Source organism: Thunnus albacares, chromosome 18, assembly GCF_914725855.1.
Source record: "Thunnus albacares chromosome 18, fThuAlb1.1, whole genome shotgun sequence".
Lineage (NCBI taxonomy): Eukaryota > Metazoa > Chordata > Actinopteri > Scombriformes > Scombridae > Thunnus > Thunnus albacares.
In genome coordinates this window covers 23472256-23488275 of record NC_058123.1, presented here as the reverse complement: position 1 = coordinate 23488275, position 16020 = coordinate 23472256, and the positions used below count along the sequence as shown (strand labels likewise).

The 16020-nt window shown below is 38.9% G+C and overlaps 1 protein-coding gene across 1 annotated transcript in view; it reads left to right on the top strand.

The window, feature by feature from the left end:
* Window positions 1-16020, top strand: part of igsf9a (immunoglobulin superfamily, member 9a) — a 53837-nt gene that overhangs the window by 6120 nt on the left and 31697 nt on the right. Inside the window, exons 2-4 of the mRNA XM_044334209.1 lie at window positions 4324-4418; window positions 4574-4774; window positions 11710-11856. Of these exons, the coding sequence (XP_044190144.1) occupies window positions 4358-4418; window positions 4574-4774; window positions 11710-11856 (409 nt within the window). The 5' untranslated portion in view covers window positions 4324-4357. The remainder of the gene's footprint in view (window positions 1-4323; window positions 4419-4573; window positions 4775-11709; window positions 11857-16020) is intronic.

Here is a 16020-nt window from a genome sequence, read left to right as displayed (position 1 = left end):
GCCATGAAATGAAAAAGCCCATAAAAGCGTTATGGTTAGGGAGAGCAGATATGGTCTGTGCTGCTGCTGGGATGAGGGTGTGTTCACTCTTCATATTCAGGAAGTGTAGAGTTCACCGAAGATGACAAGGACATCATTATTCTGACCATACAAAGCTATTGAAGTCAACCTTGTAATTAACAATGAACCTTTTATCCTTTATGTAAAAGTTTGAAAGTACAACCGACACCATGCACAAGAAACTTCACAAAATAAACTATTGTACAAGGGACTCATTTATAATAACAGTATCATTTGAAGCTGTCATTATGAAGTTCATTTTAAGAAAGCTCAGTGTCCTTAATCCCAACACTATAAAGTATACAGTACTGTGAGTATAAAGTATAGTGTGGCTTGCCTATTATGCTATTATTGCTGTACATGTTGTCGTTTCCTGTAATGTATCATGTCTCCATGTTGCAATGTTTTATACTGCTGAGGTATAGTCAAGAACAAGTTGTAATGATGGTGGATAGTAAAGTTTTAATATAATGATAAAAGCTGCGTGCCTACACTCAACTCGTAACCTCCAATTTCTAATTTGAAAATTTCACAAAGGGTAAGTTTTTTTTTTTTTCTCCCCAAAGATTTATGGGTTTTTTTGTTTTGTTTTGTTGTTTTTTTTTTTTGCTCTCTTGTTTTATGAGCTGTCATTTGAGCCACTGTACCTCTGCCAACACTTCTCTCCTGCTGTGAACAGCTCCTTCATTTCTGCTGTGCCTTGCAGTGTTGAACAAAAGTGTCCATCAACAACATACTCAAGACTTAGACAATCTCAGTATGTTTGCTGGCAGTGTGAAGTGTAGTTCAAATGGTCCGTAGTATTATTAGTGGTGTACTGCTATAATTAAGTGCTGTAATTAAGAACCACTGAGTTACTTGAGTATTTCTATTTGATGCCTCTTTACTTTGTACTTTGCAGATAAATATTTTAGATACAAAAAATATAATCAGCTTATGAATATGTATAATATGTAAAAATATGTAAAAGTATATTTAAAAAAAAACCTTTTACTTGTATTTTTATATATTTGGTATTGTGGTAGTGCCACTTGGACTTAAAACAAGACTAATAACTTATAAACCAAGAAGAAATGACACAATTTCCCTCTTATGAATGAGAAGTTGAATTCATAAGCAACAAAGCAAACTCTCCCTGCTGAAAAACACAGCATAGACCAGCAAAGCTGGTTTTGTTGGGGACTGATCACCAGCATAGACCATCTTTCCTGGTCATCTTGCTTGTCATGCTGGTGACCAACCTATGTTGGTGGTTTTTGCTGGTGTATGCTGGTGCTGGTTTAAGCTGGCATTCATGCTGGTCATGCTGATGTGTTTGCTGGTGACCTGCTGGTTTAAGCTCATATTTGTGCTGTTCTTGTTGGTGACCAGCTTGGAGTGTGCTGTGGGTACTTTTTTGTTGGTCATGCTGGTGACCAGCCTATGTTGGTGGTTTTTGCTGGTGTCCTTTTGGTTTAAGCTTGTATTTGTGCTGGTTGTGCTGGTGACCAGTCTAAGGTGGTGGTTTTTGTTGATGACCGGTTGGTTTAAGTTGGTATTTGTGCTAGTCATACTGGTAACCAGCCTATAGTGGTGGTTTTTGGCTGGTGTATGTTGGTATTTATTCAGGGACCAACCTTGCCTGGAGGATGGATGGTCATGGTGAATTTCAGCCAGTTGCCCTGAAACAAACTATATGAAAGTGAACTAAGTAGAGTTAGAGAATAAGTAATTTGAGTTTGACCATTCATATATTTTATTTAGTTAAACAACTACAATCTATACAAACACTGTAACAACAGCAACAACAAGCCATTAATGATAATAATAATAATACTAATAATAATAATAATGATTATAATAATTTAGTCAACAGTAACCATAGCAGTGCTTAACACTTAAAATTGATATTCATGACCTAACGCCCCCCCCCTTCCCCACAGCCACCAATGGAAGCAGCCAAAAAGAAAACAAACAAGATCAGATTGTATTGTTAGATCATATCACTTATGGAGAAACTGTGTGAGACGGAAGGAAACTCTACTGCTGTGTTACACCTAAGCCTGTCTGTTATCCAGTTCGAAAACATAGACTGACTTCTCTCATATGAGTACAGCTAGTGACAGCTACGACAGCCTATATTCACCTGACGGTGGTGGGGGATTTAAAAATGGCTACATCTGATACCGTTCACTGTCAAAAACAAAAACAAAATCCTGTCATATACTCTAGACAAGTTCATCATGAAATAAATATATATATATATATATATATATATATATATATATATATATATATATATATATACACACACAGATGGGTGAGAAATTTAAGGAAAAAACTGTACAAGTCTGAATGCTTGACCCCTACAGTGAGGGTACAAAACTGTGCATGCCTCTGGTTTCCAAGCACTAACACTAACTACACTTCACACTCCAACACAGTGGCAATGATGCACCGTTACACTGGTTGCCACCCACCGTAAAACGGAAAAAGGAAGAACTTCAAGCACAACAACAATGGCGGACTACGTTACCATCTATGTACATCACAGCCTTATTTTCTCTTGGATATACCGCATGCTGCCTACTAAATGAACGATTAAGTATGCCATTACCAGCAGACTGATCACACTGAAATATACTCAAGCAAGACAGACTGTATCACATAACTGACGGCTGTCTCACCCCATGTTACACTGTATTTAGTGACCCATCAGATTGTGTGACCTGCAGAGTTGGAAGAAGTACTCAGATCAGGCTGTGACTGCTATATTAAAATGCTGCTTATGCATTGACTCATCAGTATTAATGATATACTTTTTTAAATGTATTTCATATACTAGACACTTTTACTTAAGTAAAGGAATACTTCTTCCAACACTGCAGGTCACACAATCTGATGGGTCACCAAATATGGTGTAACACCAGACAGTGGCCCCTTCACATCTCTGAAACATGTTGCAGCAAATTTCCAAACAGGTGTTATTTGGATAAACTGACCACATATTGGGAATCTACATGATTACTTTCTTGCCTGAAAAAATATTAAAACTTAATAAAGTGACATATTAACAGCTCTTAGTCTGGCTCAAAATCTCAGCCACAATGGCGGAGATTTGTTTTTAGTTGGTCACGATAATCCCGCCCCTGACATAAATGGTTCTTGCTTCTAGACCAGCAAAGAGTCGGTGCCACTCCAGAACCAGTTTTCCCGGCCGAGAACTGGATCTTTTGCTGTTGAAATGCGAAGAGCTGGTAGGAGATTAGTCACCAGCTCCGAACTGGCCCTTGAGATGCCTTGGTCGAAAAGGGGTATTAAAGTAGCCTAAAGAATCTGAACAGTTCTTCCACTATGCCAGTGTTAACATACTATATACTCAAACTGCAATTTAGTTCCTAGTATGTCTATTGAACAAAGAGCCAGTTTGTGGCTTCTATCAGGCACACTTCTGGATGTTTGCCTATGTGGGTATGAAGACATGTTTAACACTGTCCTGCAATATTCTTCTGTGGCATTGCTACCAAAAATTAGCCTCTGCTCTTACATGGGAGTACTGTAATTAACTTAGCTTAATGAGATGTCATTGTAAATGTGGGCTGAAGCAAGGGAGGGAAGACTGGTTGGTGTAGTTACAGAGCTGATATCACCCCATTTCCCATCAAATCTGACCTTAACCATTAGCAGCTTGGCACACTGTAAATGGCCTGCATGATATCACAAAAGGACAAATGTGTAAGGAAGTTGTTTTTATCTTAAATCTGTTGCTCCATCATGTTGATTTCCTCACTCTGTTTTACACATTTGACAAAAATGGAAGCAGGGATCGGTTTGTCCGGATGGAATCGGTCAGTGCATCTTGACATTACGTTGCACTCTGTCACATCTCTGTCCTTGAGTGCTGAGTCTCTTGGCCACTCCAGCCAAATGTCTTCATTGATGTGCTCTAAATAAAACACTTAGATGTCACTATGCACGTGACTCTCAAAAGATTTATGTGACATTTATGACATTTACTTTCAGAAAGGGATATAAGGCCAGGGAGTTTTCTGGCAGCAGAGGCGGCTCTGCCCATTTGTGTAATGATATGGGATGAATTCCAGTTATTGGAAAGCTGTATAAAAATCTGAACGCTCGTCTCCCCCTGTCTGTAAAATTATGACAGAAGTGGCAGCTCTGCTGTATAGCCTTTTTAGTTTGGAAATCTGTCACAGATGGCTGTCTTCTTGTGTGCGGCCAAGGAAGTAATGTGATTGTGACAATTGTGTCTCTTTTTGCCAACAGACTGAACATGCTGCAGGTTGTATGAGTGACAGATATGGGGTCATCAAGATCATATTTGCAGACTTTCACTGTGGTGGCAGTTTTTTGCCTATTTCGTAAGTATCTCCAGCATATTATTAGAAAGATATTTTGCATCTCACTGTCCCTACAGCTAATCTTATCCAAGATATTTGCACATTATTGTCCATATTAAGGATTTATTTTATTTGTATATTTATTTTGCATATTTTTGCTTCTGACAACCCTACAGTGACCATCGAAGGTGCAAGTCCAGAAGTGCGTGGAAAGGTTGGAGGTGTGGTGGAGTTGGAGTGTAGTTTTCCTGCATCAGACCCAGCTGCTGTGTCCTCTGCGCCCCTGCATGTAGTGGAATGGGTTCGACAGGGACTCGACATTCCCGTCCTGATCAAATTTGGATCCTACGTGCCTCGCGTCCATCCACAATATGAGGGTGAGCAGTTATAAAATCGTAAAAAAATATCGTAAAAAATGACTATAATCATCTACAACAGTATGAAGCAGCATATTATGCATCAATATATTTGTATGTAAAACAGCTATTTCCTTCTCTACATGTGAAGAGTAATTCTGGTTAATTTTTTCCAGACCCTTGTTTTATATGGCATGATAACATTTTATTATGATCAAAGCTTCCTGCCAGTGTTCCGTGGTGTTCGTGTCACGATGAAAGCATGTGAAGCCTAGGATTTTGACACTAACTTTGAAACATTTGTGTAATTTTATTTTATCATAGATATATCCATATCAGCGGATATGTCAGCTTCCAAGCAACATGCAATTGTAGTACAGAAATGATGAAAGGAAAAGAAAAATCTAAAGATGTGTTTGTGGTCATTCACAAACTGTTCCACAGTTACATACACATACATAATTGTGATACCAGAGAGCACTTGCAAGTTCATTTTGTAATTGTAAAATATGCTTTGCACATTATCTTCTTTAGTAACAGATCCTTATCAAAAATGTTTTGTTTATGGTGAAATAAGAACTAAACAATTACCAATATATGTTGGTTGATATATATGATATTGGATTAAAAAAGAAAATCTCAATATTGATGTCAGTGTAGGTAGCTGTATCAGCCTGGGTCTGCTCAATTGTCATTATAACAGTTGAAAATCATTAGAATGAGGGCGGTTTTAACATATCTCAGTCCCTGTTTCTTCCATGGAAAGAATGTAAAGGATAGCAATATCTGGTTCTCAGAGTATAGTCACCACCACACCTTGATTGCCTTTCAAACCAGCCTCAGTAGGAGCTACTTTTAAAGGAGCTGAATCTCTCGCATTGCATCATCATCTATTGTGTACTTTCTGCCCACGGCTCTGAGAACAAAGAGAGTCTTTGGGGAAAAAGATCCTCAATGGACCAAGAATACCTTTGTGTAGCCCCTGTTATCCTTTAAAGTCACAAACAATAGGACTAATGTGGACAAAAGGAAAGCATGTCTGGGTGGCTCAGATCTTCCTTTTGTCAGAGTCGTTCTCTTTTCCACAGAGCTGCCTGAAGTGAAATTCAACCTATTGACCTTAAGGCTATTTGAATTTCTGCAGGAGCACCATGTTGGGTTTTGACTCAAGTGCACTTTTAGAAAGAAACTGCCCAAGCAGGCATGATGATACCACTTCAAAGTAAAATAAATTCCAGTTTGAGGCTGGAGCAGACACAGTAGCAGACAGTTAACTAGCACTAAGACATTTAATTATTATTTAGTTTAAGCAGCTTGAGTATTAGTAGATTGTGGATATAAGCAATCAATATTTCACACAATTATTACTGCTGAACCAATTAGACATTTTACCTCTTAAACCCTCCTGGTGCACTTTTGTGTCAGTTATTACAAACAGACAACTAAATTCTAGTGGGGATCCCAGAGATGCCATATATGTCCAACTCAATTACAACTTCCATGTTGTAGCTCTTCTGGAGCTTTTGGTCCTGTCACATGATCTTCATTAGCAGATGGGGTTTGTCTCGGTTGTCATGGAAATGTAAATGTTAAAATTTCCATTTTTTTTCTGAGCACTTTAAGGACCCTTGCCCATGTTGCAAAAACTGAGGTTGAAATTTCATTCTTAACCTTCTAAACAGCAGTTGAGGAAAGAGATGGATTAATCAAAAAATGAGAATATTTGTAAGTTGCAGCCCTAAGAATAATATTTTTCTATTTCTATTTTCTATCTATTTTTTATATTTCTTATTCAAAGCCCATGAAAAGACCAAAACCAAAAACCGACTGTCTGACTATGCTGCAAGTCCATTGGTACATTTACAAATGGTTCACAGATATGTGGTTTAAATTCTTAAAACAGCTGGGCGCTCTAGTTTCTCACAAACATTACTAAATACATTACTAAACAGAAGTAAATGTCACATTTGCTGGGGACTATTTTCAGCTGTGGATTAATAGATGTTTTGGTACTCTAGTCAGTATTTCCAGCAGCAGGATGATGTGTGTGTGTGTGGGGCTGACTCAAAATTAACTTGTTTTTGGACAACAGTGGGGGTCTGTGGCATAGAGGAATAAGGCATATCAAGCTTTAGCTACACAGGGAATACTTGTTAGGATTAGATCATTGTTGGTTTTAGTCTTTTTGGGCAGCTTGTTGACAAGAAGAAAAATATAGACTATTGGCAAGCTGATCCTTTAAGTCATTACATCAGTACATTAAAAAAATCTTTGGTATGACAAATTCATTGGTAGTTCTGATATTCAGTAAAGAGCAGTAATCAGTGCATCTAGGTGTTTGTTTGCCAAAGGATCATAACCTGCTTTCAGCTTAGCCAAGGCCTTTCTCATCTGAGTGGGATGCCACTCCCTCACCCAACCTGACCAGGAAATATGATACAGACATTTACATAGCAATAAAGACAGTGTGAACCTTGGCTGATGAATTATCGTGAGTGGGAGCGGAGCAGACTTTAATTCCAGCCCGGGCTCATAAAAGACAGTAGCCTTTTGTCGCTGACTCCGAAGACGATCCTTCAACATACACTGATGTCACACTTCATTACACTCAATGTCAGTTTCAGAAGAGGCAGGGCAATATACTGGTTGTAAAAACCCTAAAATTTACCCACCCTTTGGCCCGTGAATTAACACTTGGCAAAATGTTTTTTTTTGTACACTTCACTCGACCATAAAGCATCCTGCACAGAAAAGTACCTTGTTTAAAAGGACAGGTATGCTAATCACATGGCTCTCCAGTGACAAACAGAAAGCTGCTGTTCTTTACGGATACAAAAGGTTTGAAAAAGATGCTTTGTCCAATCGGATGCTGAGATCAGGCTTTCTCACAGGTATTGGGCTGGTGTGGGAGTAACAGGTGCAGCATGGGAAACTAACGCTTTAGAGATGGAGACTGGTGTGGATTTCACCTCCTCAGGCCGTGAATGTTCTCGGGTGTCTTAACGGTTTGGCTTCAGGGCTCTACTGGAGTCCAACTGTTGTTTGGCTGTTGGGATTCTTATGACATTCACCTGGCGATTCTCTCTGCTGAGACTCATTTATTTCCCACTTTTCCTCCCTCTTTGCCACCATAAATGGATAAACCTCTCCAATTGCAGGCCACCTCCTACATCAGTAGTCTTTGTGTTTGACTGTCTGTATAGCTTCAAAAAGTGCAAGATACATTATATTTTCCTCTTCCCTTCTAAGAGTGTTAAGAGCTAAAAGGGTTTAAAATGTATTTGTTGCAATAGCAGTAAAGATCAAAGGATTAGTGTCTGCTCTGCGAACAGGACAGAGTTCCTCAGCCCCCATACAGCTCCAGACTTTGTAAAAAGTAAATACAGCTCTTCACATGTAAATTCCATCACAATCAGCAAGAGCAGACTGTGTGCAGGCGTAGCACATTACACACAGCCAACATGGCTTATATGTATACATATATAATATGCTTCCTTTCCCACATGTACATGAGAGTTTGCACTGGGATTACTCATGTTTTACAGCACTGAGTAGTTTTGCCTCTGGTAGCAACAGAGCTCTCAATTCAAATTTCAAACGATCACACAGTAGAGCTTAATAGGGCAACAAGCAGCAAGGAGTGAAACCTTATCTGCTTCTTTCTGTCGCTGAAACCTGAATGACTCTGTGCAGCGGGACGGCTTGCCTTGAGCTGACGACATCTCCCAGAGATGATGTGGGCTTCCTGCCCGTGAATATCACATTCTTGGGGACATAAACGTCCGTGTCTTGTGTGGAACGGTATTGAATTTAAATACATTTTCGTGTAGAGCCCTGTCAAACCACACAAGACACTTTGCCAATGATTCACCAAAAGACGTACTTTATCATTTAAAAATTTTATTTCCAAAATGTTTCATATCCATTTTGGATGAAAGAAAATCAATATCTCTGGTCCTTCACTCTGAATAAAGCTCAGAAAAAACACACACTCCATGGCATTGAAAGTGTTTCTTTTGTCAGTAAAGGGCCTGCCTCTTGTTGAATTTTATGAGGATTTCACATCAGTAATTATGTCTCAAGAATTTTGTTTGAAATGTGTCATTTTGAAGTCAGACTTTTTTGTAGCTGAAATCACATGATCCATTTCTTCATTTTCTACTGAGCCTTGGACAAGACCAGAATTATCAATCAACAAAACACAAGACCAGTAAAGCAATAACAACATAAAAAACACGACTACCACATTTGATAATCTATTCTTCTCTGAACCAGCAAAACACTTTTTGTCAGAGCGTGCAGATTTTTCATTTCAGAAAGAACCTTTTCATTGTTGGAGAGTTGTATTTCGTCACGGCGCTGAATGGTTTTGTGTTTCTGTCACCTGAGAATGTTTTGAGGGATGAAACCTTGGGTGGGGGGACGGCTTCAGTTGGAAACAGTTTGTTAAATCGGGCAATTGTGTGTGCTTGTGTGTGAGCGAGTCAGTGTGTCAGTGTGTGTGTGTGTGCATGAATTGAGCTGATAGAGGATATTGGTTAGCTCGGACCACTCAAAAAGCTACTCTACAGATCACTTAATAAAGCCAGTGAGCAGAGGGGGGATGAACAGGGCAGAGGACGTTAGGAGGAAGTGGAGGAGGAGTGAGTTTAGTTTCCTCCAGTCAGTGTTGTTGGAGGGGGTGGGGCTTACCTGTTGTATCATTTTCATTCCCTGTTGTAGCTTTAGAGCATTATGCTTGTATTGGATACTGCATGCAAGCACAGCTGATGGCTAAATGTTGCAGAAAATCAAGCACAGGGAAATTTATGGTTGTGTTTTTTATTTGGATCTCCATGAGCTCTTACCAGTGCAGCTATTCTTCCAGGGGTCCACAGTAAAACTAATGACTACAGAAATTTCAATGAACAAAGATAAACAACAAGGCCAAAAATGTGTGGACACCCTAACATTACATCCATATGTGATTGTTGTATAATCATGGACATTAACAGCCTCCTCTCCTCTGTAAATACTTTCCTCAAGATTTTGGAACTGGCTGTAGGGATTTTCCTCCATTCAGATAGAAGTTTTAGTGAGGTCAGACACTGATGTTGGGTGATAAAGTCTGGCTCAAAGAAGTTGAGGTTAAGGTCAGGGCTTTGTGCAGGCTGGTCAAGCTCTTCCACAGCCAACTGGGAAAACAATTTCTTTATGGAGCTGGCTTTGTGTATTTGGGCGTTGTCACGTTGAAACAGGAAGCAGTCTTTTCCAAACTGTTGAAACCATCATTATTAAAATATTAGTGTATGCTGCAGCATTAAAATTACACTCATTTGGAACTAAGAGCTAACAGCCCCAGACCAAAATCACAAAAAGTATGTGGCCACATTTTGACCACATAGGGTTAGCAGACTAATCTCTGCAAGAGTGCAAATGATATTTAAAAATAAATAATACATTTGTGAATGAAATTAGCAAAACAAAAGAAAAGAAACTGCAATTCTACTGCTACAATAGTGTTAATGGTTGAAAATCTCTTCAACTGATAAAAGTAATTTATTTGGAACTTTTATGATAAAGAATTTTAATTGTTTCTAATGGAAACCCCCATATACACTATAAACACTTTGTTTTCATCGGTGGCCATGTGTGAGTTTGGACTGAAAGAAGAAATGGAAATGTTTTTTTACATCAACGATGTAAATCAAAATTGACATAATTTAACTACACTCTTGATTTGTTTGCTGAGAACTAAAGCAGAACTAAAGCTTGTGTTGAATGCCTGCACACCCTTGTTTTTACACTCTCAGTGCACAAACACAGAGACATACAGTAAATTTTACTGTATGCGCTGTGAAACAACTACTCAAAATTTCTCCTGTGTGTTTCTCTCTTACCATGCTCTACCTCTCATCCGGCCTCACGCTCAGTTTACCTCACATTCAAATCTCTTGCAATCATGCCTTTTTCAGATGGCAGCAGTTGTGGTGTAAGGTCATGCTCTGACTTCATCCCCACCCTTTCCTTTCCTTTTATCTGACAACTCCCAGTCACGTTCCCATAACATCACTGCCTCAGCACAACCTTCCCTCTAAGGTGCTATGGTGACCTATATCACACTGAGCTAGTAAACATGAGAGAGGAAAAAATCTGCCAGGGGTCAAAGGGTAGGATTCTGAAATTTACTAATCCCGGAGTGTATGCTGATGTGTATTTTGCTCTACTTTAACCCCCCACCCCTCTTTTTCCCTGTGGATTTAGTCCCCTTTGGTGGCTTGGAAAAGTAAATAGGGTGTGTTATCGCTGCCAACATACCTAACTCAAACTTCCTGGTTCTTTTTGACTGTCAGGACTGTCCCTCCCTGCCACAGTCACCAGAAATCAGAGCCTCTGTTAATAATTACCATTCTAACACAGACATCCCAGTGGCGCAGGGGCTTCCACACTGCAGTGTGTTTGCTGTTGACATGTTTTTATTTCTCAGATGGCACAGAGAGAGGACTGTGTGTCCTTACATAATGCTTTCATTGACAGTTTCTCCTCAGCCATGCTGTTCCATGCTGTTTGGTCACTGGACAATTGGCTATCTAAGAAAGTGTGAAAAGTAGAGGGACACAGAAAGTGTGGGTTGCAGACTGGAAAAGATAAAGGGTTGATGTTGCGAGCTACGCTATGGCTCGAGGGAGCCGTCACCTGGCAACCAGGAGATCATATTTCTAAGTTTGTGTGCGCATGTGTTGGCTGTTGTTTGTGTGAGTTTGTGCATGTGTTTGTGTGCAGTCGTTTCAGGCGAGGTTTGAGGACAATGTCCTTTTTTCAATACAGCAAAGCATCACACTCCAACTATTACACACAGTTCAGACCTTGGAGATGACAAGTGAAATCAACATCACATGCTGGCGGCCTCTGTCATGCCCCACACCACTCAACCATGCTTTCCCTCTCACCTTTTTACTTGCACTCTGTTTCTGCAGGGCGGGTGTCTCTGGTACGAATCACTGCTCTGAGGCTGGAGGGCCTGCAGCTGGATGACCAGGGCTTGTACGAGTGTCGAATCCTCTTACTGGATAAACCCACAGATGAGCTCCGAAATGGCACCTGGACCCTGCTTTCTGTAACTGGTGAGGTTTATGGAATAGTGTGTGTTCATGTATATGTTTGCTTCATGTCTTTATGGCTGTCTGCAAAGTAGATTATATTTAGCTTCATTGGACAAAATCAGTGGTCCAAATAGTAAACAAAGGATGAGATTAAACCCGATTTCATGATAAATAACATTTTATCCAGATGATGGCCCTTGCCTGGTACAATACAAACTGACTGTAAACTGCGTACGCTCACAACATACAACAAAGAAAAGCCAGCCTCGAGTGGGCATGTGTAAAGGGCTGGGTATGGAACCCCAATACTTTTTTAAACCACCTACAGAAATGTGTCTGTTACACAGAGTATAGAAAACTGTCAAGTATCAAAAGTTGGTGTTTAATGCCTGATCAAATTTGTGGTCTTGTTTACTTATTCTTTGATCAAATAGATCTTGATTTAACTGACTGTATTTTAAGAAGTTCTCCTACAGCTGCCGGTCTTTAGACATTTAACAAATGAGAAGGAAAAATAGTTCTGAAGAAGTTAAATCTTTCAATTAAACACAGTATACCTGTAATTTATGGAGTCAGAATATTACTGACTAGGCCCTGAAAGTTGTACCAGGCTGGTTTACACTTTGGTGACCTACAGAGGCAGCAAGAAATGATTTTTAATTAATGAAATATCTTCTTATCCACATATATTTTCTTACTGGCTGGTAGAGATGGTGATGATTTAAGAAAAAATGTTTTGGCAGAAAGTCATGCAAATCTGTGGGATCTCAGTACAAGGCTGATTGAACAGGTACTGTTGTGGAAGTTTTTGCATCATTGCTCAGGAACCACACAGAGACATAAAGACAGCATTTAACATTGTTACTTGTTGAAACAGTTGTAGACACTGTACAATCCATCACACAATCAGTAACAATTATACAAATCCACAAAAACACAAAACAAAAATACAATTATCTTGTATTTTTGGAGAGAAAGCATGTTGTTCAGCCGGCCCTTTCTCTAAAGATTGTGAACACAAACCAGGCAGCTTTATATCTCTCCAGAAGCAAAGCTAAAAACGGTCAGGTCCCTAAATGGACACTCCCACAAACTGTTACCCCTTCTAAAACAAGTATGATCCCGCAGAGACCTATTGGTCAGTCAATAACTTCAAACAAGGACATTTTTCCAATTTAGCTCAACTAGGTACCTCATGATCCACACAGTTTCTAGGACAATAAGCTTAAGGCAAAGATATCTTTAACCAACAAGTCAGCAAACAACCCTCAGATAGAAACAAGTTCAAGAGTTCAACTAGCCTAGGAGTAGGGTTTCTTATACCACAGTGTCACAGTGACATTATCTTACATCACACTGAACTGAGAGCAACAACATTTGTAACATAGATAATATATACAAGAAATGCATCATATGATAACTACTATTTAAATCTCTCTCATAGTGCTTTTAAATCTCCTGCACATTTTGTCTTTTATACTTTTATCTACATTTTAACATAATTAATGTTAATCTTCTTAAACATCATAATTATTATTCAAACACTTCTTTGAACTTCTTAAAGTTTTGTTTAAACAACCTTCTCAAAAACTTCCTTTTTAAAGACAAAAGTGTCTAAAATCTTCTAGAGAGATGGGGTAATTTGAATAAGTTTTGACTTTCTTCACGCAGGGTTCGGAGTAATCATCGCTGACTGGAGTTATTGTCATATTTATTTATGTCTTTAAATAATAGATCTAAATATGAAATGTGCATCATTATTTTTTGTGCTTTGAAGTTTATCTGTATTTTAGAAATCCTTTGCTATGACTCTACGCACAAACATACAGAACAAAGTATCGGCGCACGCTGCAGATCAAAGCGAGGCGAGACAGTTTCACAGAGCTGGTCTGTGTGAGCATCAGGTTAGAGATGAGAATTATAATAGATTATGACTGTGTACTTGAGGCCTTGGATGTAACTTCATCGACATGCCCTGCAGGTACGCTTTTCATATCCTGTTGTTTGCACTCTGCCTCAAATGTGTGAGATTGTCAGTGGCCCTCAGAGGCTGGGAATACACAGATGAGAGCACTCTGAATCCCCATGAAAGAAAAGTGGTTTTTAGAAAAAAGTCCTGTTAATGTGAGACTAAATCTATTTACATGCAAGACCAGGAGTAATTAAGCAATTAGTATTTTGCAGGTGTTTTTGTAATTAAAGAGTTTTGCTAGAACTCCTGTCTACAGACAACACAACTAACATCTCAACTTGTTATTCATAGAAGAAACGTTACTCTTATTCTTATAAAGATAATAATACTGAAGCCATTTTCAAACTCAAGGAGTATGAGTTCCGAGAGATGGTAATAAAATTTTTATTAAATTTTCAAAGTAAACATACAATTACAAGTACAGCAACCATCCCCCACCCACAAACAAACAAACAAAAGAACCAAAAAAGAAACCCTGATTGAGCAGTTACACAAATCTAATAAGTTCAAGAAACAAACAAACAGATAAAAAAATGAACGTCAAAAATATATAAAATCATTAATTTCTGTCACGATATACACTATACACCATATATCATATAAATAAAGTGAGTTATAATCATATAATCTTACACTCTATATCACATTTCCAAGTTGTGATAATTACTCTAGAAAATGGGTGGGAACCCTTATGTGATTCACTCAGGAACAGCAGGGAAACTGAACCCCTCAACAAGTCTAAAGAATGGGCCCCACACCTTATTGAATTTATTTGTGGACCCCCACAAATAACCATATATCTTATCTTCTCAAGTTTGATATAGTTAAAACATGAACAATCCAAAGGTTGTGAGAGGGGGGTACAGAAGATTCCCATTTCAGCAGTATTAAGCGTCTGGCCAGCAAGTTGGCAAATGCAATCAGATCCGCTTCTAAGGCACAGAGTGATAATAGGGGTGGGGAAACCTCAAATACTGCAATCATAGCATGTGGTTTAATCAGCTTCCCAACTGTTCCCGACAATGTCTCATTTGACAGGACCAAAACATATGTGCATGTGTAGCTGGAGCTAAATGACATCTGTCACAGACTGGTTCTACATCTCTGTAAATCTTAGAGATTCTGACCTTTTTAAAATGAGAGCAATGAATAATTTTGCACTGTATGAGCCCATGTTAGGCACAGATAGATGTACTTTGTTAAGAGCTTATTTCCAGAGCTTCTTTGCAGTTTCCTCTCCAAGATAACTCTCCCATAGACTTCTTACAAAGTCTAGAGGAGCCAGACGTAGTGAGTGTCTTACTGTAAAGATAAAACAACATGCTTTTCAACCTAGGGATAGGTATGAGAACACTATCCAAAGGTGTAGTCTCAGGCCGATAAAACTACAAACTTGTAGACATGTAAAGAAGTGATGTTTACTTCCCTGATCACTGCTTGAAGGAGGTAAAGGTAGAGGTCCTGGAATGTTTGGATACCAAGATTGAACCATATTTTAAATGCACCGTCAGTCAAACAGACAGAGGAAAGGCATGGTTTGTAGTTAATGGAGCAGAGGATGAAAATGCTTAAAAGCCAAAACAGCACCTGAGTTGGTTTCAGAATTTCAAAGAGGTTTTAACTATTATATTTGTTTTATATGGGGAAGAAGGGAGTGGGTAAGTGATGAGCCGTAAGTGATGCTGGCTTGGAAGACATGGATTCTATTACAAACCAGGAAGGATGGAAGCTCAGTGTATCTTGTTGTAACCAATATTGTATAGTTCTAAGATTGGCAAACCAATAATAGTACCTGAAATTGGGGAGGAACAGTCCACCTAGTGGTTAAGGCCTTTGTAAAATTGTCTGCACAAAAAAAAGGTGAAAGTCTGAGGGAGAAAAATGGGCAGGCATTGAAACAAGTACAGCAATTTCAGAAGAGTCGTCATCTTCGCTGAATTAACTCTTGCAGCCAAAGATAGATTTAAGAGTGACCACTTCTCAAAATCCCTAGATAAAGTAGTAAGAACTGGGGCAAAATTTGCTTTATACAAATCTTTGAATTTATCTGTGACATTAACCCCCAAATACACAAAGCTACATTCAGAGATCTTAAATGGTAAATTGTGTTTTGTGTAGTTGCATGTTGCCTTATTTAAAGGGAATAGTTCACTCTTATCCAAGTTTAGCTTGTAGCCAGAAATGTGACCAAAAGACTCCAGAGTTGTAAGGAT